The sequence below is a fragment of the Oryctolagus cuniculus genome, chromosome 6 (genome assembly GCF_051225735.1).
Source record: "Oryctolagus cuniculus isolate XC-2025 breed Fujian yellow rabbit chromosome 6, ASM5122573v1, whole genome shotgun sequence".
Lineage (NCBI taxonomy): Eukaryota > Metazoa > Chordata > Mammalia > Lagomorpha > Leporidae > Oryctolagus > Oryctolagus cuniculus.
Window position 1 is genome coordinate 81,675,348 of NC_142872.1, and position 14,617 is coordinate 81,689,964.

General features: G+C 39.9%; 1 protein-coding gene across 2 annotated transcripts in view; it reads left to right on the forward strand.

Moving 5' to 3' along the window:
* The window catches only part of TGS1 (trimethylguanosine synthase 1), a 46,694-nt gene extending 39,567 nt beyond the window's left edge, over positions 1–7,127 (forward strand). For both annotated transcript variants that reach the window (XM_008255539.5, XM_089335253.1), the window contains exon 13: positions 5,469–7,127. In XM_008255539.5, the coding sequence (XP_008253761.4) occupies positions 5,469–5,591 (123 nt within the window). In that variant the 3' untranslated portion in view covers positions 5,592–7,127. The remainder of the gene's footprint in view (positions 1–5,468) is intronic.
* The last annotated feature ends 7,490 nt before the right edge of the window (positions 7,128–14,617 follow it).

A 14,617-nucleotide genomic window follows, 5' to 3' on the forward strand; every position in this document is an offset into this window, starting at 1 on the left:
GATTTTCCATCCTCAGGTTCACTCCCCAAATAGCTACAGTGGCCAGAGCTGGGCCATGCCTGGAACCCAGGTCTTTCACATAGGTGGCAGGGTCCAAGTACTTGACCCATCTTCTCCCAGGTGCATTAGCAGGCAGCTGAATTGGCAGCTGAGCATCTGGAACATGAACTGGTGCTCGTATGGGATGCCCGGATGCCATTGTTGTGAATGGTGGGTGTGCCCCAACACCAGCCATGAAAAGGCTTTTTAAGTGGTAAACCTATACCAGGTGGATACAGGTCTCTGAGCAGACAAGGGAGGTGGCTTGCAGCAACTGTAGCACCACCTTTTCATGAAATCCCTGCCAGTAGACTCTGTGATCTTTCTCTTAGCTGTGCGTAATGGGAGGAATGGCTCCTGGTCCAGTTGATAGGGTAGCTCCTTTATTGTTTGCTTTTGTTCTGCACATAGGATGTATAGCCTCAGAAAAGTCATAGCATTTTTATTTTTCTGCTTAAATCATTTTGTCTTTGTAATGTGTTAATAACCAGTACAGACTGCGGTAGCATTGAACAACATTTCTAAGACTTGTGTTAAAAAATGAACTGGAGGCCTGCGCCATGGCTCACTAGGCTAATCTTCCACCTGCGGTGCCGGCACCCCGGGTTCTAGTCCTGGTCGGGGCACCAGATTCTGTCCCGGTTGCTCCTCTTCCAGTCCAGCTCTCTGCTGTGGCCTGGGAGTGCAGTGGAGGATGGCCCAGGTCTTGGGCCCTACACCCGCATGGGAGACCAGGAGGAAGCACCTGGCTCCTGGCTTCAGATCGGCACAGCACACCAGCTGTATCAGCCACTGGGGGTGAACCAATGGAATAAAGGAAGACCTTTCTCTCTCTATCTCTCTCTCACTGTCTAACTCTGCCTGTCAAAAAAAAAAAAAAATATATATATATATATATATATATATATATATATATATATATGAACTGGAGCAGTGGATATTTAACTCAGCCACACTGCATTCCATATCAGAGTACCTGAATTTGAGCCCTGATTCTATTCCCAGTTAGCTTCCTGCCAATGCACATCCTACGAGGGCAGGTAATAGCTCAGATAGTTGGTTCCCTACCTCTTGTATATGAAACCTGGGTTGAGTGCCGATTCCTGACTTTTGGCATTGGCCTGGCCCAGCTCCAGCTATTGTGGGTATTTGGAGAGTGAACCAGCAGATAGGAGATCTCTAGCTCTTTGCCTTTCAAAGAAACAAAATAAATGAATCATTTTAAACAATGAACTGGAGATCATGTATCATGTAATTCCTGGCCCTTGTCTAAAAGACAAATTCCACCCTTCCATGGCCTCCCCAGACACATTCCAGAACAACACCTGAACCAAATCCCACCTGTTTTATTTCTACATAAAGGGAGAAAATATTTGCAGATTAACTTAATACTTCAGTGAAATTTATACTGATTGGGTTATATCTGAGTATAGAGGTTTAAATCAATGGAGTTGTCTCAGATTAGTGGCAGAGTTGTTTTAAATGTAACTAAATTCAGTTTGTTAACATTCTATGTTCTTCCACTAGGATCTAGTTGGAAGTTTTCTTTCATTCAGATATCATTCATTTTTACTTTAAATCTATTTTCTTTTTTTAAAAAAAAGTGCAGCTTTGAGTATTTGACTCTTAAAACTTCTGTGCTGCTTCTTTACTGAAGTTAGTACCTTTGTTGTGGTGTTTCCAGTTTCTCCTTTCTCTAATTAATGAGAGTTTAGTCCTTACTTGCAGCTCTGAGCCAAACTAATCAGTTTCTTTGGGTAAATCTGATACGGAATGTAACCCAGAGCTGCTCATCATTATCAGATTATCTTCTGTTCTCCCTCCCTTGCCCTCCTTCCCCCTATCTCTTTCTCTCCCTCAATTTATTAAACTTTAATAACTTCTTTCTAAACTTTAATAACTTCTTTCTTGAAGGAAGCAAATAATATTTTGTCAGTTAAATCTCCAAGTAAAAAATAAAGACAGCTAGAAATTGAAGGCATTAACTTGGCCTGAAGCAGAATATTATTTATTCACTTGAGCTACAAGTGCATAAAGTTACAGTCTTTGCAACTCCAAAATTCTACCCTTCAAATTACAGACACCTGTAAGAATATGAAAAGGTACAAAAAGGCTAATAAGGTTAGAAATTACTCTAAATTTGCATACTTGATAATGTGTTTTGTTTTTAATTTCTTTTGAACACTAGATGAGCATTTTCTTTGTTCTGACAGAATGTCTGGCGTTTTTCTCCAGGCTCAGGAGCACTGCTTGTTTAATTTGTCATCATCTGCCTCTCCCAGCTAGAATGCAGAATCCATGAAGATAGACAGAGGCCAATTTCTTTTTCCTTTTTCTGCTAAACTCTTCTGAGAACAGAAACCTGTAAGCTCTCAGTGGAGAGGTGTTGAACTTTGTGAGCCCTGCCACAACTCAGAAAACTCCATCCGTACTCTTCCTTACCCAGAGTGCCCACACTGAGGCAGCCCTCTCATATATGTGTGAAGAAGGAAAAGAAAGAAACTATCCTGCCTTTTCAGAACAGGGGCTTTTTTTGAAAGGCAGGGTGACAGAGACAAAGAGAGATCTCCCAAAGTGGCAGCAACAGCCAGGGCTAAACCAGGTGGAAGCCAGGAGCCTGAAACCTGTCCAGTGGCGGGGCCCAGGTTCCTGGACCAGCTGCTTCCTGGATGTATTAGCTGGGAGTTGAATTGGAAGCGGAGCAGATTTCTCTGACTTGGGCTGCTGGATAACAAATGGTGGCTTTACCTTCTGCAACACACAATGCTAGCCCCTCAGAGATAGGTGTTTATGTAACTCTGTGGCTTATATAAGAAATAACAGCCATCTGTTGTATGAGATCTTTTTTACAAGTACATTTCAGAAATTGTTTTTTTCTTTTCCTCAGAATGCCCTTTTTAGGCATTGGGTGATATTCTGAGTTGCAAATCTAGAAAGTCAAAGCTTTAAGGGTTTTCTAGGTTGATGTAATAAATTATTGGTAGACCTGGGATTGAAGTTAGCCTCTGTGTTGAAGTTAGCCTATTGTGCTGTTGCTGCTACGCTATTGGTTCTCTTAACTCAACCCGTGCTGTCCTCCTTTCATTTTCCTTCCCTTCTCAGCCCCAGCCATAGCCCCCCAACAAAACTCAAGCTGGCCAATTTTACATTCTTTAAATAAGCTATTTATTAAAAGGAACATGAACAATACCACATCTGAGTTTTACCTTAATAAGCTCACATAAGTGTTCTTCATTTTTCTCTGTCTTACAAAGAATCAGAATGACTTAAAGATGACAAAATAGAACATAAAACATGTATTCCTAATCATTGCTACTTTAAATATTTCTTACAAATAGTGATGTGAATGTGAATTTTAATACTTTTTTAACGATTTATTTTATTTGAAAGGCAGAGTTAGAGAGAGGCAGAGAGAGAGAGAGAGAGAGAAAGAAAGGTCTTCTCTCCACTGGTTCACTCCCCAAATGGCTGCAAATGCCAGAGTTGGGCCTATCCAAAGCCAGAAGCCCAGAGCTTCTTCCAGGTCTCCCACCAGGGTGCAGGGACCCAAGGACTTGGGCCATCTTCCTCTGCTTTCCCAGGCCATAGGCAGAGAGCTGGATCAGAAGAGGAGCAGCTAGGACTTGAACTGGTGCCCATATGGGATGCCGGCACTGAAGGCAGCGGCTCTACCCGCTACACCACAGTGCCAGCCCCAAATGTGTGGTTTTTAAATCATAAGGGACACTGTGTTTCTTTTATTTTCATCTATTCCTGGTGATAAAAACACAGTTAATCTCTTTGATGTCCCTTGGGGAGGGGGAGTGGGCATTGATGTTGGTGTTGTTACTGACTTGGTGAAACAACCTTTTTTTTAAGAATGTATCATGAAATAAATGTACCATAGAATGACCTGTTTCTTCCCTATTTCTATATCTGTAACTTTTTTCTAAGAGGAAGTTGAAAAATGTTTTAAACACATACTTACTGGAAATGCACAGTAGATCTTGCCTTCTACCAGATGCTGGTGCAGTATGTATAACACCCCTGAGATAGATTACCTCAGCTCTCAAAACCAGACTATGCTGCCTGAGCACCTCTACAGAATCCTCAGCCATAGTGGCCAATTGCGGTACAGAAAATGCATTGCTCCTGATTGCACCTGTCCCTGATCCTTCCAGTATCTTTTCTCTATCAGTCAGTGCCCTCTGTTCCTTGCACATCGCCCTTTCCCTTGATCTTATTGCCACCTGATAAACTGATTTCTGGGACACAATCTTGTGTTAAAAGGTGAGGCATTTGTTAGTAATGGATCTCTGAGACGCTGGATGAAAAAAAAAAAAATGCTGGATTAAAACAAAGCCTTATCTATGTAAGAATTGAGGACAGGGGCCAGCATTGTAACAAAACTGGTTAAGCCTCTGCCTGCAACATGGGCATCCCAGATGAGCACCAGTTCGCATCCAAGCTGCTCCACTTCCAATCCAGCTCCCTGTAAATACCTTTGGAAAGGCAGCATAAGATGGCCTGATATTTGAACCCCCCTACCACTCACACAGGAGACCCAAATGGAGTTCAGGGCTCCTTGCTTTGGCCTGGCCCAACCCCCACATTTGGGTAGTTAACCAGCAGATATAAAATCAATCAATCAATCAATCTCTCTGTCTCTGTCTCTGTCTCTGTCTCTCCCTTCCCCCCAAGTCTACTTTTCAAACTAAATCTTTTTTTAAAGAAAAGAATTTGGACAAAACATTTGAAGTGTTAAAAAGGCGGGTGAGTGCAAGCAGCATTGTCATGGAACAAGACTCTTGAGGATGTTAACTATAGGGGCAGTCAGTTCAGCTTCCTGATCAATAGATTGGTCCCTATATTGAAGCAGGCCTGAAAAAGAGAAATATTTTGCCACAAATTTAAAAACAAAAAAAGATTTTAAATAGATAAAACAACAGCTGGTGGAGGAAGTAGTCCAAGTTTAAGAAACCAGGAAGTGACCAGTGACAGAAGGGAAAAGTCATTAGTAGAAGCAAGACTCTTTGGGAGAGTAGGACTTGCAGCCTGGATCACAGCTGTCTTGCCCTCAGGTGTGGTCCCAGTATCTTATAAATATTGAATGAATGAGAGGATAAGATGCAAAGAAGGTGAACAGGACAAAGATGGTCAGGAAAATTTGTCTTTATTTCTCTTCCTTTGAGTTTAGTTTATGTCATTGGAGAAGTCAAGTATGGTCTTTCCCATAATAGCAAAAATGTCTGAAACAACTAGTATTTCTGCCACAGAATATTGTACTTTACACCCACTTGGGAAGTAACAGTGTACATTTGAAAAGCCTAATTGTTTGAAAGACTTAACTGAAAAGCTAGATCATCCTATTAATTGTTAAAGGAATATGAATGAAAGAATTGTTTTGAAATAGTGTTTATTGTGTGGTTTTCTTCTGTTCATCTTTGTAGGTGGCATCCTTAGCTGGACCTGGAGGGCAAGTGGAAATAGAACAGAATTTTCTTAACAATAAACTGAAGACCATCACTGCCTATTTTGGTGACTTAATCAGAAGACCAGCCTCTGAAACTTAATTGTGAGGCAGTACAAGGACAGAGAGGTCACCTGGTAGTCAAAACATAATTCAGATGAGAAACTTAGAATGTCTTCTTGAACTCACTGATACTTTGTACTCAAGGTCTTCTATAGCCATATGGGATGAAAACTTATAGGAGCTTCAAGAATATTAATGAAGTGCTTTGAAATTTTTGGACAATATTACTATGTACAATAGGATAGTAAGTGTCTGATATGGAAAAGGGAAACTTGCCCTTGTGGTTAATTTTAGGGTGTGTCTTTGTGTGTTTCTAAAATTTTATACGTTTTTACATTTTTGTGGATGTATATATGTAAAAAACAATTACTGTTTTTTTAAAAATAGATATAAAGAAAGTAGCAAATGAGGTGTATTCTACTCATTTAAACCCTAGTAAAAAAATAATGTTGCATATTTAAGGTAGTACCAAATGGTACAAATGAAAAATTGAGTCTCCCATTCCCTCCCCTACTCATTATTCACCATTCTGAATAATCACAGGTAACAATGTTTTATAATTCCTTGGAGGACAGAAAGGAATTGCAGTATGCCCTATGACACTTTTTTATTGATGCACTGTTCATTTTCTTTTTCAATTTAATGCTTAATGTATTTTTAAGTATAGACTTTTTATCTTGAAGACCTTTGGGTATCAGTACATCCATATAGATCTACCTCATTTTTTTAACGACTGCCCTGTACTCCATCTTCTGGATATGCAGTAATTAGTTTAACCAGTTCCTTATGGATGGCTGTGGGCTGTTTATAGTATTTTTGCTGTTATCAATGATTCTGCACTGTCCTTGAGTATAACATTTATTACTGAACAGATGCACTGTTATGCCCATAAAGTTGCACATTTTGATTTTGGTAGATACGGTCAAAATGCCTCGATAAAGGTGGGCCCACTTGTACTCTGACCCACACTAATTAAAATGCACATTTCCCTCCACCCTTCCCTGCCTAGCATTTCATTATCTGATGGGTGAGGAAATTGATAAATTACTGATTGTGTGTGTTTCCTTAATTATAAATGAGATTAGTGATAATTTTCATGTATTTTGTCCTTTTTTGTTTCCTTCTTTTGAAAATTTTCCCTTGAATTGTCATTTTCTTATTAATATATATGAGTTCTTTGTCAATTAAAGAACCCTCAGTCCTTAGTAGGTGTTATAAATATGTCTTTCCAGTTACTGCCTTTTGACATGTTTTGGGTTTTGTTTTGTTTTGTTTTGTTTTTTATACATGTATTTGGGCCAGGCATAAGTTTTTAATTTTAATGTAATCAGGCATTATTTTTTCTTCAGCCTTCTGAGTTTACGTCATTTTGAAATACATTTCCTACTCCTAGAATATACATTTCTTTAGTGTTTTCTGGAATGTTCTTGTTTTGATGTCTTTGATTCGTCTGGAATTTGCTTTTTAATATTTCATTTTAGAAAGTGTTTTTAAAATTTCCATTACAAAATCAATGTGAAATATATTTTGTAATACAGAAGTTTGTATTTTTTCTATTAAAGTGGCAAAGAAAGGAGGAATGTGTGTTTAATTATTTGTCTAAAAAGTGTGCTCATTTTTATAAATAGATATAGAACTCTGACTAATATGGATTGGATCTGAAACCGTTATCTTTTAATAATGTAAGCTTGTTAGACATTAAACAAAATACAATTTTGGCTGAGATGGGGCTGGGGAAGTTGAAATAAAGTGGAGGAATTTCTAGTAAGTACTGGAAAAAAGACAAAAATAACTTATATTAAAAGAAAACTTTGTTGGTATATGCTAACTTTATAAGTTATGCCTGATTGTGCTGCGATACAATATCAATTCAGCTGCCCATTAAAGATGGAATTACTTTTTTATTAATTTGCATTAGCAAAACCTATGCAAATGTTCTTGACTTCCATATTTTTTCTTTATGTAGCATCAGTGTATATATCAAAAACTTGCGAAGTTTTTGAATATTGCTACTAGCATTGAATACCACTTCCAGGCCTAACATGTGACCCTGCTTAGCCATTTGGGGTGCCAGGTAGGGTAAAAGCAGATTTCCAAAATGAACAAATTTTTCAGTTTTTTGTCATTTAACATAGCATGCCTATGCTTCTTTAATATGTGTTATTGTACATTATTAATACCAAAATTAATTTGTTTTTCTGAACACATGCCTATATATAGAATAGGAAGCCTCATCAAAACCGAAGTATGCCCTCTGTTCACACAGGGTAAACTAATTTAAAGACTGTTACGGGGGCTGGTGTTGTGGCACAGTAGGTTAAGCCTCCACTTGTAACATTGACATCCTGTATCAGAGTGCCAGTTTGAGTCTCAGCTGCTCCACTTCAAATCCAGCTTCCTCCTTTTGCACCTGAGAAGACTGCAAGTGATGGCTGAAGGACATGGATCCCTGCCTCCTTATGGGAGACTTCGATTGAGTTCCCTACTCCCAGCTTCAGCCTGACCTGCCCTGGCTTCTGCAGGCATTTGGAGAGAGAACCAGGGAATGGATGATGGCTGTGTGTGTGTATGTATCTTTGCCTTTTAATAAATCTTTAAATAAATAAAGCTAAGTTTTAAAATAAAGCTTCTGGAGCTGCTTAGAGTAAAAGAGACATGAGGAGGGTAGCAACCCCTGTTCTTTTTCATTGTAAAATTATAATGCTTCTAAAATATTTAGTAAAATTAAGTATGTGTTTTTAACAATGTAATTCAAAATGAGCAAGTCTAAAAGGAACCTTTCATTTGTGCTATCTCTCTTCCCATGTGCTGCCTTTCCATTCTCCTCCCGAAGGCACAGACCACTGACACTGGCATGTTGGGGCTGGTGTCATGGCATAATAGGTTAATCCTGCTGGTTCAAGTCCTGGCTGCTCAGCTTCTGATCCAGCTTCCTGCTGATGGTCTGGGAAAAGCAGCGAATGATGGCCCAAGTGTTTGGGCCCCTGCTACCCATGTGGGTGACCTGGAAGAAGCTCCTGGCTCCTGGCTTGGGCCTGGCCCAGCTCCAGCTGTTGTATCCATCTGGAGAGTGAAACAGTGGGTGAACAATCTTTCTGTGTAACTGATTTTCAAATCAACAAATAAGTTTTTTTTTCCAAATTAAGTCTTTAAAAAAACAAAGATATTGGGGCTGCCACTTTGGCTTAACGGGTAAAGCCACCATCTGCAGTGCTGGCATCCCATATGGGCGCTGGTTCGAGACCCGGCTGCTCCACATAGCTCTCTGCTATGGCCTGGGAAAGCAGTAGAAGATGGCCGATGTCCTTGGGCCCCCCTGCTTCCGTGTGGGAGACCCAGAAGAAGCTCCTGGCTCCTGGCCTCAGACCAGCACAGCTCCTGCCGTTGCAGCCATCTGGGAAGTGAACCAGCAGGTGAAGACCTCTCTGCCTCTGTGTGTAACTCTGACTTTCAAATAAATAAACTAATCTTTAAAAAAAAAATTTTGTGCAGTGAAAATCTGCATGCAGAATGCAGTGGAATAGGATTATATTATTCTGTGATTTTATTTCTAATTTACTGTCTTGACAAAGTTTCAGCTTCAATATGTATACATCTGTGATTAAAAAAAAAAAAAAGATTTATTTATTTGAAATAGTTACACTCCCTAGATGGCCCACAATGGCCAAGGTTGCGTTGGGCCAAAGCCAGGAGCTTATCCAGGTCTCCCAGGTGGGTGGCAGGGGCCCAAACAATGGGGCCATCTTCCACTGCTTTTCCCAGACAGCAGGGAGCTGATTCAGAAGTGGAACAGCCACTTTACCAGCCTCACTCCATTTTAAAGTGGAGTAGCCTTTACCAGCTACACCATAACGCCGGCTCCACATCTGTGATTATTTTTAGCAGGCACATAGTACAAATCCATGAGAGTTGCTTTAACCATGACTCAGTTATGAGCATTCAAATTTATGGTTTTTGCAAGGTGAAAGAATAGATTCAGGAATAAATACTTACTGGCAAAGGTCATACTGTTTTTGTTTGCTGTATCTCGTCAAATTGCCCTCCAAAATGTGTGTTCTCACCAGTAACCATGCATGAAAAGGACTAGTTTTCCTCACACAAGAATTTTATATATTCACTTCTCATTATAACTTTAATCAGTTGCCTTAATTTGCATTCTCTGATTGCTAGTATGGAATGAGCTTATTTTCATCTATTTCCTAGGCAAATGCCTGTGTCAGAATCTGATTTTTATTGCTACATTTTCTCTAAATGAACCAACTTATTTCCACTACTTAGAAACCTCACCCTTATGTGTGTGTATGTGTGTGTGTGTGTGTGTGTACAACAAGCACGTGGTGGAGTATGTTTTGTCTCTTGATCCGCTAGTCCTTTCCTGTGCCATGTTTTGGATTACTGTGGTTTTCATTTTATGTGTTTCAGATAGTTGGAAATTCCTCCACTATTAATCACTTTAAATTTAATTTGCTGGTTCTCCCTGGCTATTTTACTTTATTAGGCCAACTTGAATCTACTAAGTTCTATTTTTAAAACCCTTTGGGATTTTTAATTTTCACTTGAGAAAATGTGATAGCTTCTCAACATTAAATCTTCCTATCCAAGAACATGATATGTCTTTCCTTACTCTGATCTTTAATGTGTGTCAGTAAAGCCATATGATTTATTTATATAAATCTTGAAGTGGTCTTTGCCAAGCTTTTTGGTTGGTATTTCATACTTTTGACTCAGTTTTTGAGCAGGATCTTTTTTAGTTAAATTTTTTGATTGTTGTCTGTGTGAGAATGCTTTGTATTATATCCAATCATGTTACTAAGGTCTTAATAATTCCTCTAGAAGTATTTCACTTGATTGCTTAATAAGCAATCATTTTTTTTTCTTTCACTTTTCAACTGGAAGTGTTTGCATCCATTTTTTCTTTTTTTTTTTTTTTTTTAGAAAGCTTTTATTTAATGAATACAAATTTCATAGGTACAGCTTTAAGAATATAGCGGTTCTTCCCTTCCCATACCTGCCCTCCCACCCCCACTCCCATCCCATCTCCTACTCTCCCATCCCATTCTCCATTAAGATTCATATTTAATTATCTTTATATACAGAAGACCCACTCTATACTAAGTAAAGATTTCAACAGTTTGCACACATGCAGACACAAAGTATAAAGTATTGTTAGAAGACAAGTTTTACCATTAATTCTCATAGTACAACTCATTAAGGACAGAGATCCTACATGGGGAGTAAGTGCACAGGGATTCCTGTTGTTGATTCAACAATTGACACTCTTATTTATGACATCAGTGTTCACCCAAGGCTGTTGTCATGAGCTGCCAAGGCTATGGAAGCCTTTTGAGTCCACAAACTCCATCAGTATTTAGACAGAGCCTTAAGCAAAGTGGAAGTTCTCTCCTCCCTTCAGAGAAAAGTACCTCCTTCTTTGATGGTCTCTTCTTTCCATTGGGATCTCTCTCACAGAGATCCTTCATGTAAATCATTTTTTGCCAGCATGTCTTGGCTTTCCATGGCTGAAATGCTCTCATGGGCTTTTCACCAGATCCTAATGCCTTAAGGGCTGCTTCTGAGGTCAGAGTGCTGTTTAGGGTGTTTGTCATTCTATGAATTTGCTGTATGGCCTGCTTCCCATGTTGGATCATTCTTTTTTAATTCTATATATTATTATTACCAGACACTTGGTCTTATTTATGTGATCCCTTTGACATTAAATCCTATCTATTTGATCAGTTACACACTTAATATGGTCACTTTAACATGTAAGATGGCATTAGTACCACCAGCTTAATGGGATTTGGAATCCCATGGCAAGTTTTTAGCTTTATCCTTAGGGATAAGTATGTAGGAACATGTGCTGAACTGTACATATCCTCCCTCTCTTATTCCCACTCTTATTTTTTACTGATATATGTTTTCAATTGGATTTAAACGCTTATGAATAATTCTATGTTAAATAAAGAGTTCAACCAATGGTATTAAGTAAAAAAAATAATTTAAAAAATAATAAGCTGTTCCTAGATGGTAAAGAAAAGAATTGTTCAAGTCATTGCTTCTCATAGTATCAATTTCACTTCTACAGGTTTCCTTTTAGGTGCTCTGTTAGCTGTCACAGATCAGGGAGAACATATGATATTTGTCCCTTTGGGACTGCCTCTAATAAGCAGTCATGATATCCACACATGAGTTTTTCTCTTTGACGGTATGTCTACCTCTTAGTTTTTATTCTTTTCCCTATTGCATCAGTTAGGACTGCCAGGAATGTTACACTGTGGTGCTTGTTCCTTGCTTTCTTTTTACAGTGAAAGGTTAGAAGTATTTCTGCATAGCTTCCATAAACATGAAGATTTGCCTTTCTTGGGTAGGCATTTGATGCAGCTGTTGAGCCACTATTTGTGACACCCATATCCAATATCCAAGTGCTGGGCTCAAGTTGTGATTCCACTGTCCATTCTAGCTTCCTGTTAATGAATACTCTTGGAGGCAGCAGGTGATAGCTTAAGTAGGTGGGTCCCTGCCACCCACATTTAAGACTGAGATTGAGTTCCTGGGTCCTGGGCCCAGCCTGGCTCAGCCCTAAGTGTTACAGGCATTTGAAGAGTAAATCAGCAGATGAGAGATCTCTGTGTGTCTCCCTAACTGTCTTTGCCTTCCAAATAAATAAAATAAAATTTTAAAAAGATAATATCTTTTCCTACAATTTTTCCTCTAATATAGTAATGTCTAAATTACTTTGAAATTTTTAAATTATTCAACTATATTTGCATTCCCATTGACTTTATTACATCATGTTGTGTTATTTTAGCTCAGTATTAGACCTCATGTAATAGATTTATTTATGTTTGTTTTTTGTGTTCCTTTGCTAGCCTTGGTATCAGAATTAGAATATTCTGGCATTTTTTTCTGTGTCCTGAATAATATTGGCAGTATCTCTTCATTGAACCCATGCTAGCACTCCAGGAAAACTGGATCTGGTATCTTTTTAAGCAAGATGTTTTGATTGTAGCATTTTTTCTAAGATCTTTTTATTCAGATTTTTAAGCCTTTATGAGCTTTTTTAAACAATGTATAATTGTCTCAAAAATATCCATTCAGGGCTGGCATTGTGGCTTAGCAGGTAAAGCTGCCACCTGTGATGCTGGCATCACATATGGGTGCCAGTTCAAGTCCTAGCTACTCCACTTCCAATCCAGCTCCCTGCTAATGTGCCTGGAAAAGCAGGGGAAGATGGCCCAAGTGGTTGGCCCTTAAACAAATGTAGGAAACCCAGAAAAGCTCCTGGCTCCTGGTTTCTGTCTGGCCCAGTCCTGGCCATTGCGGCCATTTGGGAAGCAAACCAGCAGATGAAGATCTCTTTCTGTCTCTGTCTCTTCCTCTCTGTGTAACTTCGACATTGAAATAAACAAATCTTTAAAAAAATTATTTTAAAAAAATTCATTCATGGAGCCTCAACAAACTGAGCTGCCACCTGCAATACCAGCATCCCATTTTGGAGTGCTGATTTGAGTCCCAGCTGCTCCACTTTTTTTTTTTTTTTTTTTTTTTTTTTTTTTTTTGACAGGTAGAGTTATAGACAGTGAGAGAGAGAAAGAGAGAGAGAGAGAAAGGTCTTCCTTCCATTGGTTCACTCCCCAAATAGCTGCTACAGCCAGTGCTGCACCAATCCAAAGGCAGGAGCCAGGTGCTTCCTCCTGATCTCCCACACAGGTGCAGGGGCCCAAGCACTTGGGCCATCCTCCACTGCCCTCCCGGGCCACAGCAGAGAGCTGGACTGGAAGAGGAGCAACTGGGACTAGAACCCGGCACCCATATGGGATGCCAGCGCCACAGGCGGAGGATTAACCAAGTGAGCCATGGCGCCAGCCAGCTGCTCCACTTCTAATCTGGATCCCTGCTATTGTTCCTTTGAAAGCAGCAGAAGATGTCTCAAACCCTTGGACCCCTGTTACCCATGTTGGAGACCTGGATGAAGTTCAGGGCTCCTGGCTTCACACTGGTGCAGTCTTGGCCATGTGGCCATTTGGGAAGTAAACCAGTGAATGAAATACTTTTTTCTCTCTCCCTCTCTCCACCTTTCTGATAAAATGTTTTTTAAAGATTTATTGATTGATTGACTTGAAAGTCAGAGTTACACACAGAGAGAGGAGAGGCAGAGAGAGAGAGTCTTCCATCTGGTGGTTCACTCCCCAGTTGGCTGCAACGGTCTGAGCTGCGCCAATCCGAAACTAAGAGCCAGGAGCTTCCTCCAGGTCTCCCACGTGGGTGCAGGAGCCCAAGGATTTGGGCCATCTCCTACTGCTTTCCCAGGCCATAGCAAAGAGCTGGATTGGAAGTGGAGCAGCCAGGCCTCGAACTGGTGCCCATATGGGATGCTGACACTTCAGGCCAAAGTGTCAACCCATTGTGCCACAGCGCCGGCCCCTCAGATAAAATTAAATAAAATAAACTATCCAATATGCTTTTTAAAAAGAGAGAATATCCATTCACTTAAAGTTGGTATATTATATTTACTTGAATTCTATTTTTTTAATTTTTATTAGAATAATTCTGACTTAGAAAACATTGAAAAATAACAGAGAATTTATGTGTGCATTTCACTCATCTCAACTTGTTAATATCTCAGGCTACTCAGAAATTGATCCAGCTGTTGTCTGCCATCATGCTAATATTGCCAACTCTGTGTCAATAAGTACTGTTACTTATTTAATTTTTTTAACTTTGCTAACTTTTTTTCAATATTTTGGTTTTTTTTTATTTTTTATTTTTGGACAAGCAGAGTGGACAGTGAGAGAGAGAGACAGAGAGAAAGGTCTTCCTTTGCCATTGGTTCACCCCCCAATGGCCACTGTGGCCAGCGCGCTGCGGCCGGTACACCACGCTGATCCAAAGCCAGGAGCCAGGTGCTTATCCTGGTCTCCCATGTGGGCGCAGGGCCCAAGCACTTGGGCCATCCTCCACTGCACTCCCTGGCCATAGCAGAGAGCTGGACTGGAAGAGGGGCAACCGGGACAGAATCCAGTGCCCCGACTGGGACTAGAACCCGGGGTGCCAGCGCTGCAGGCG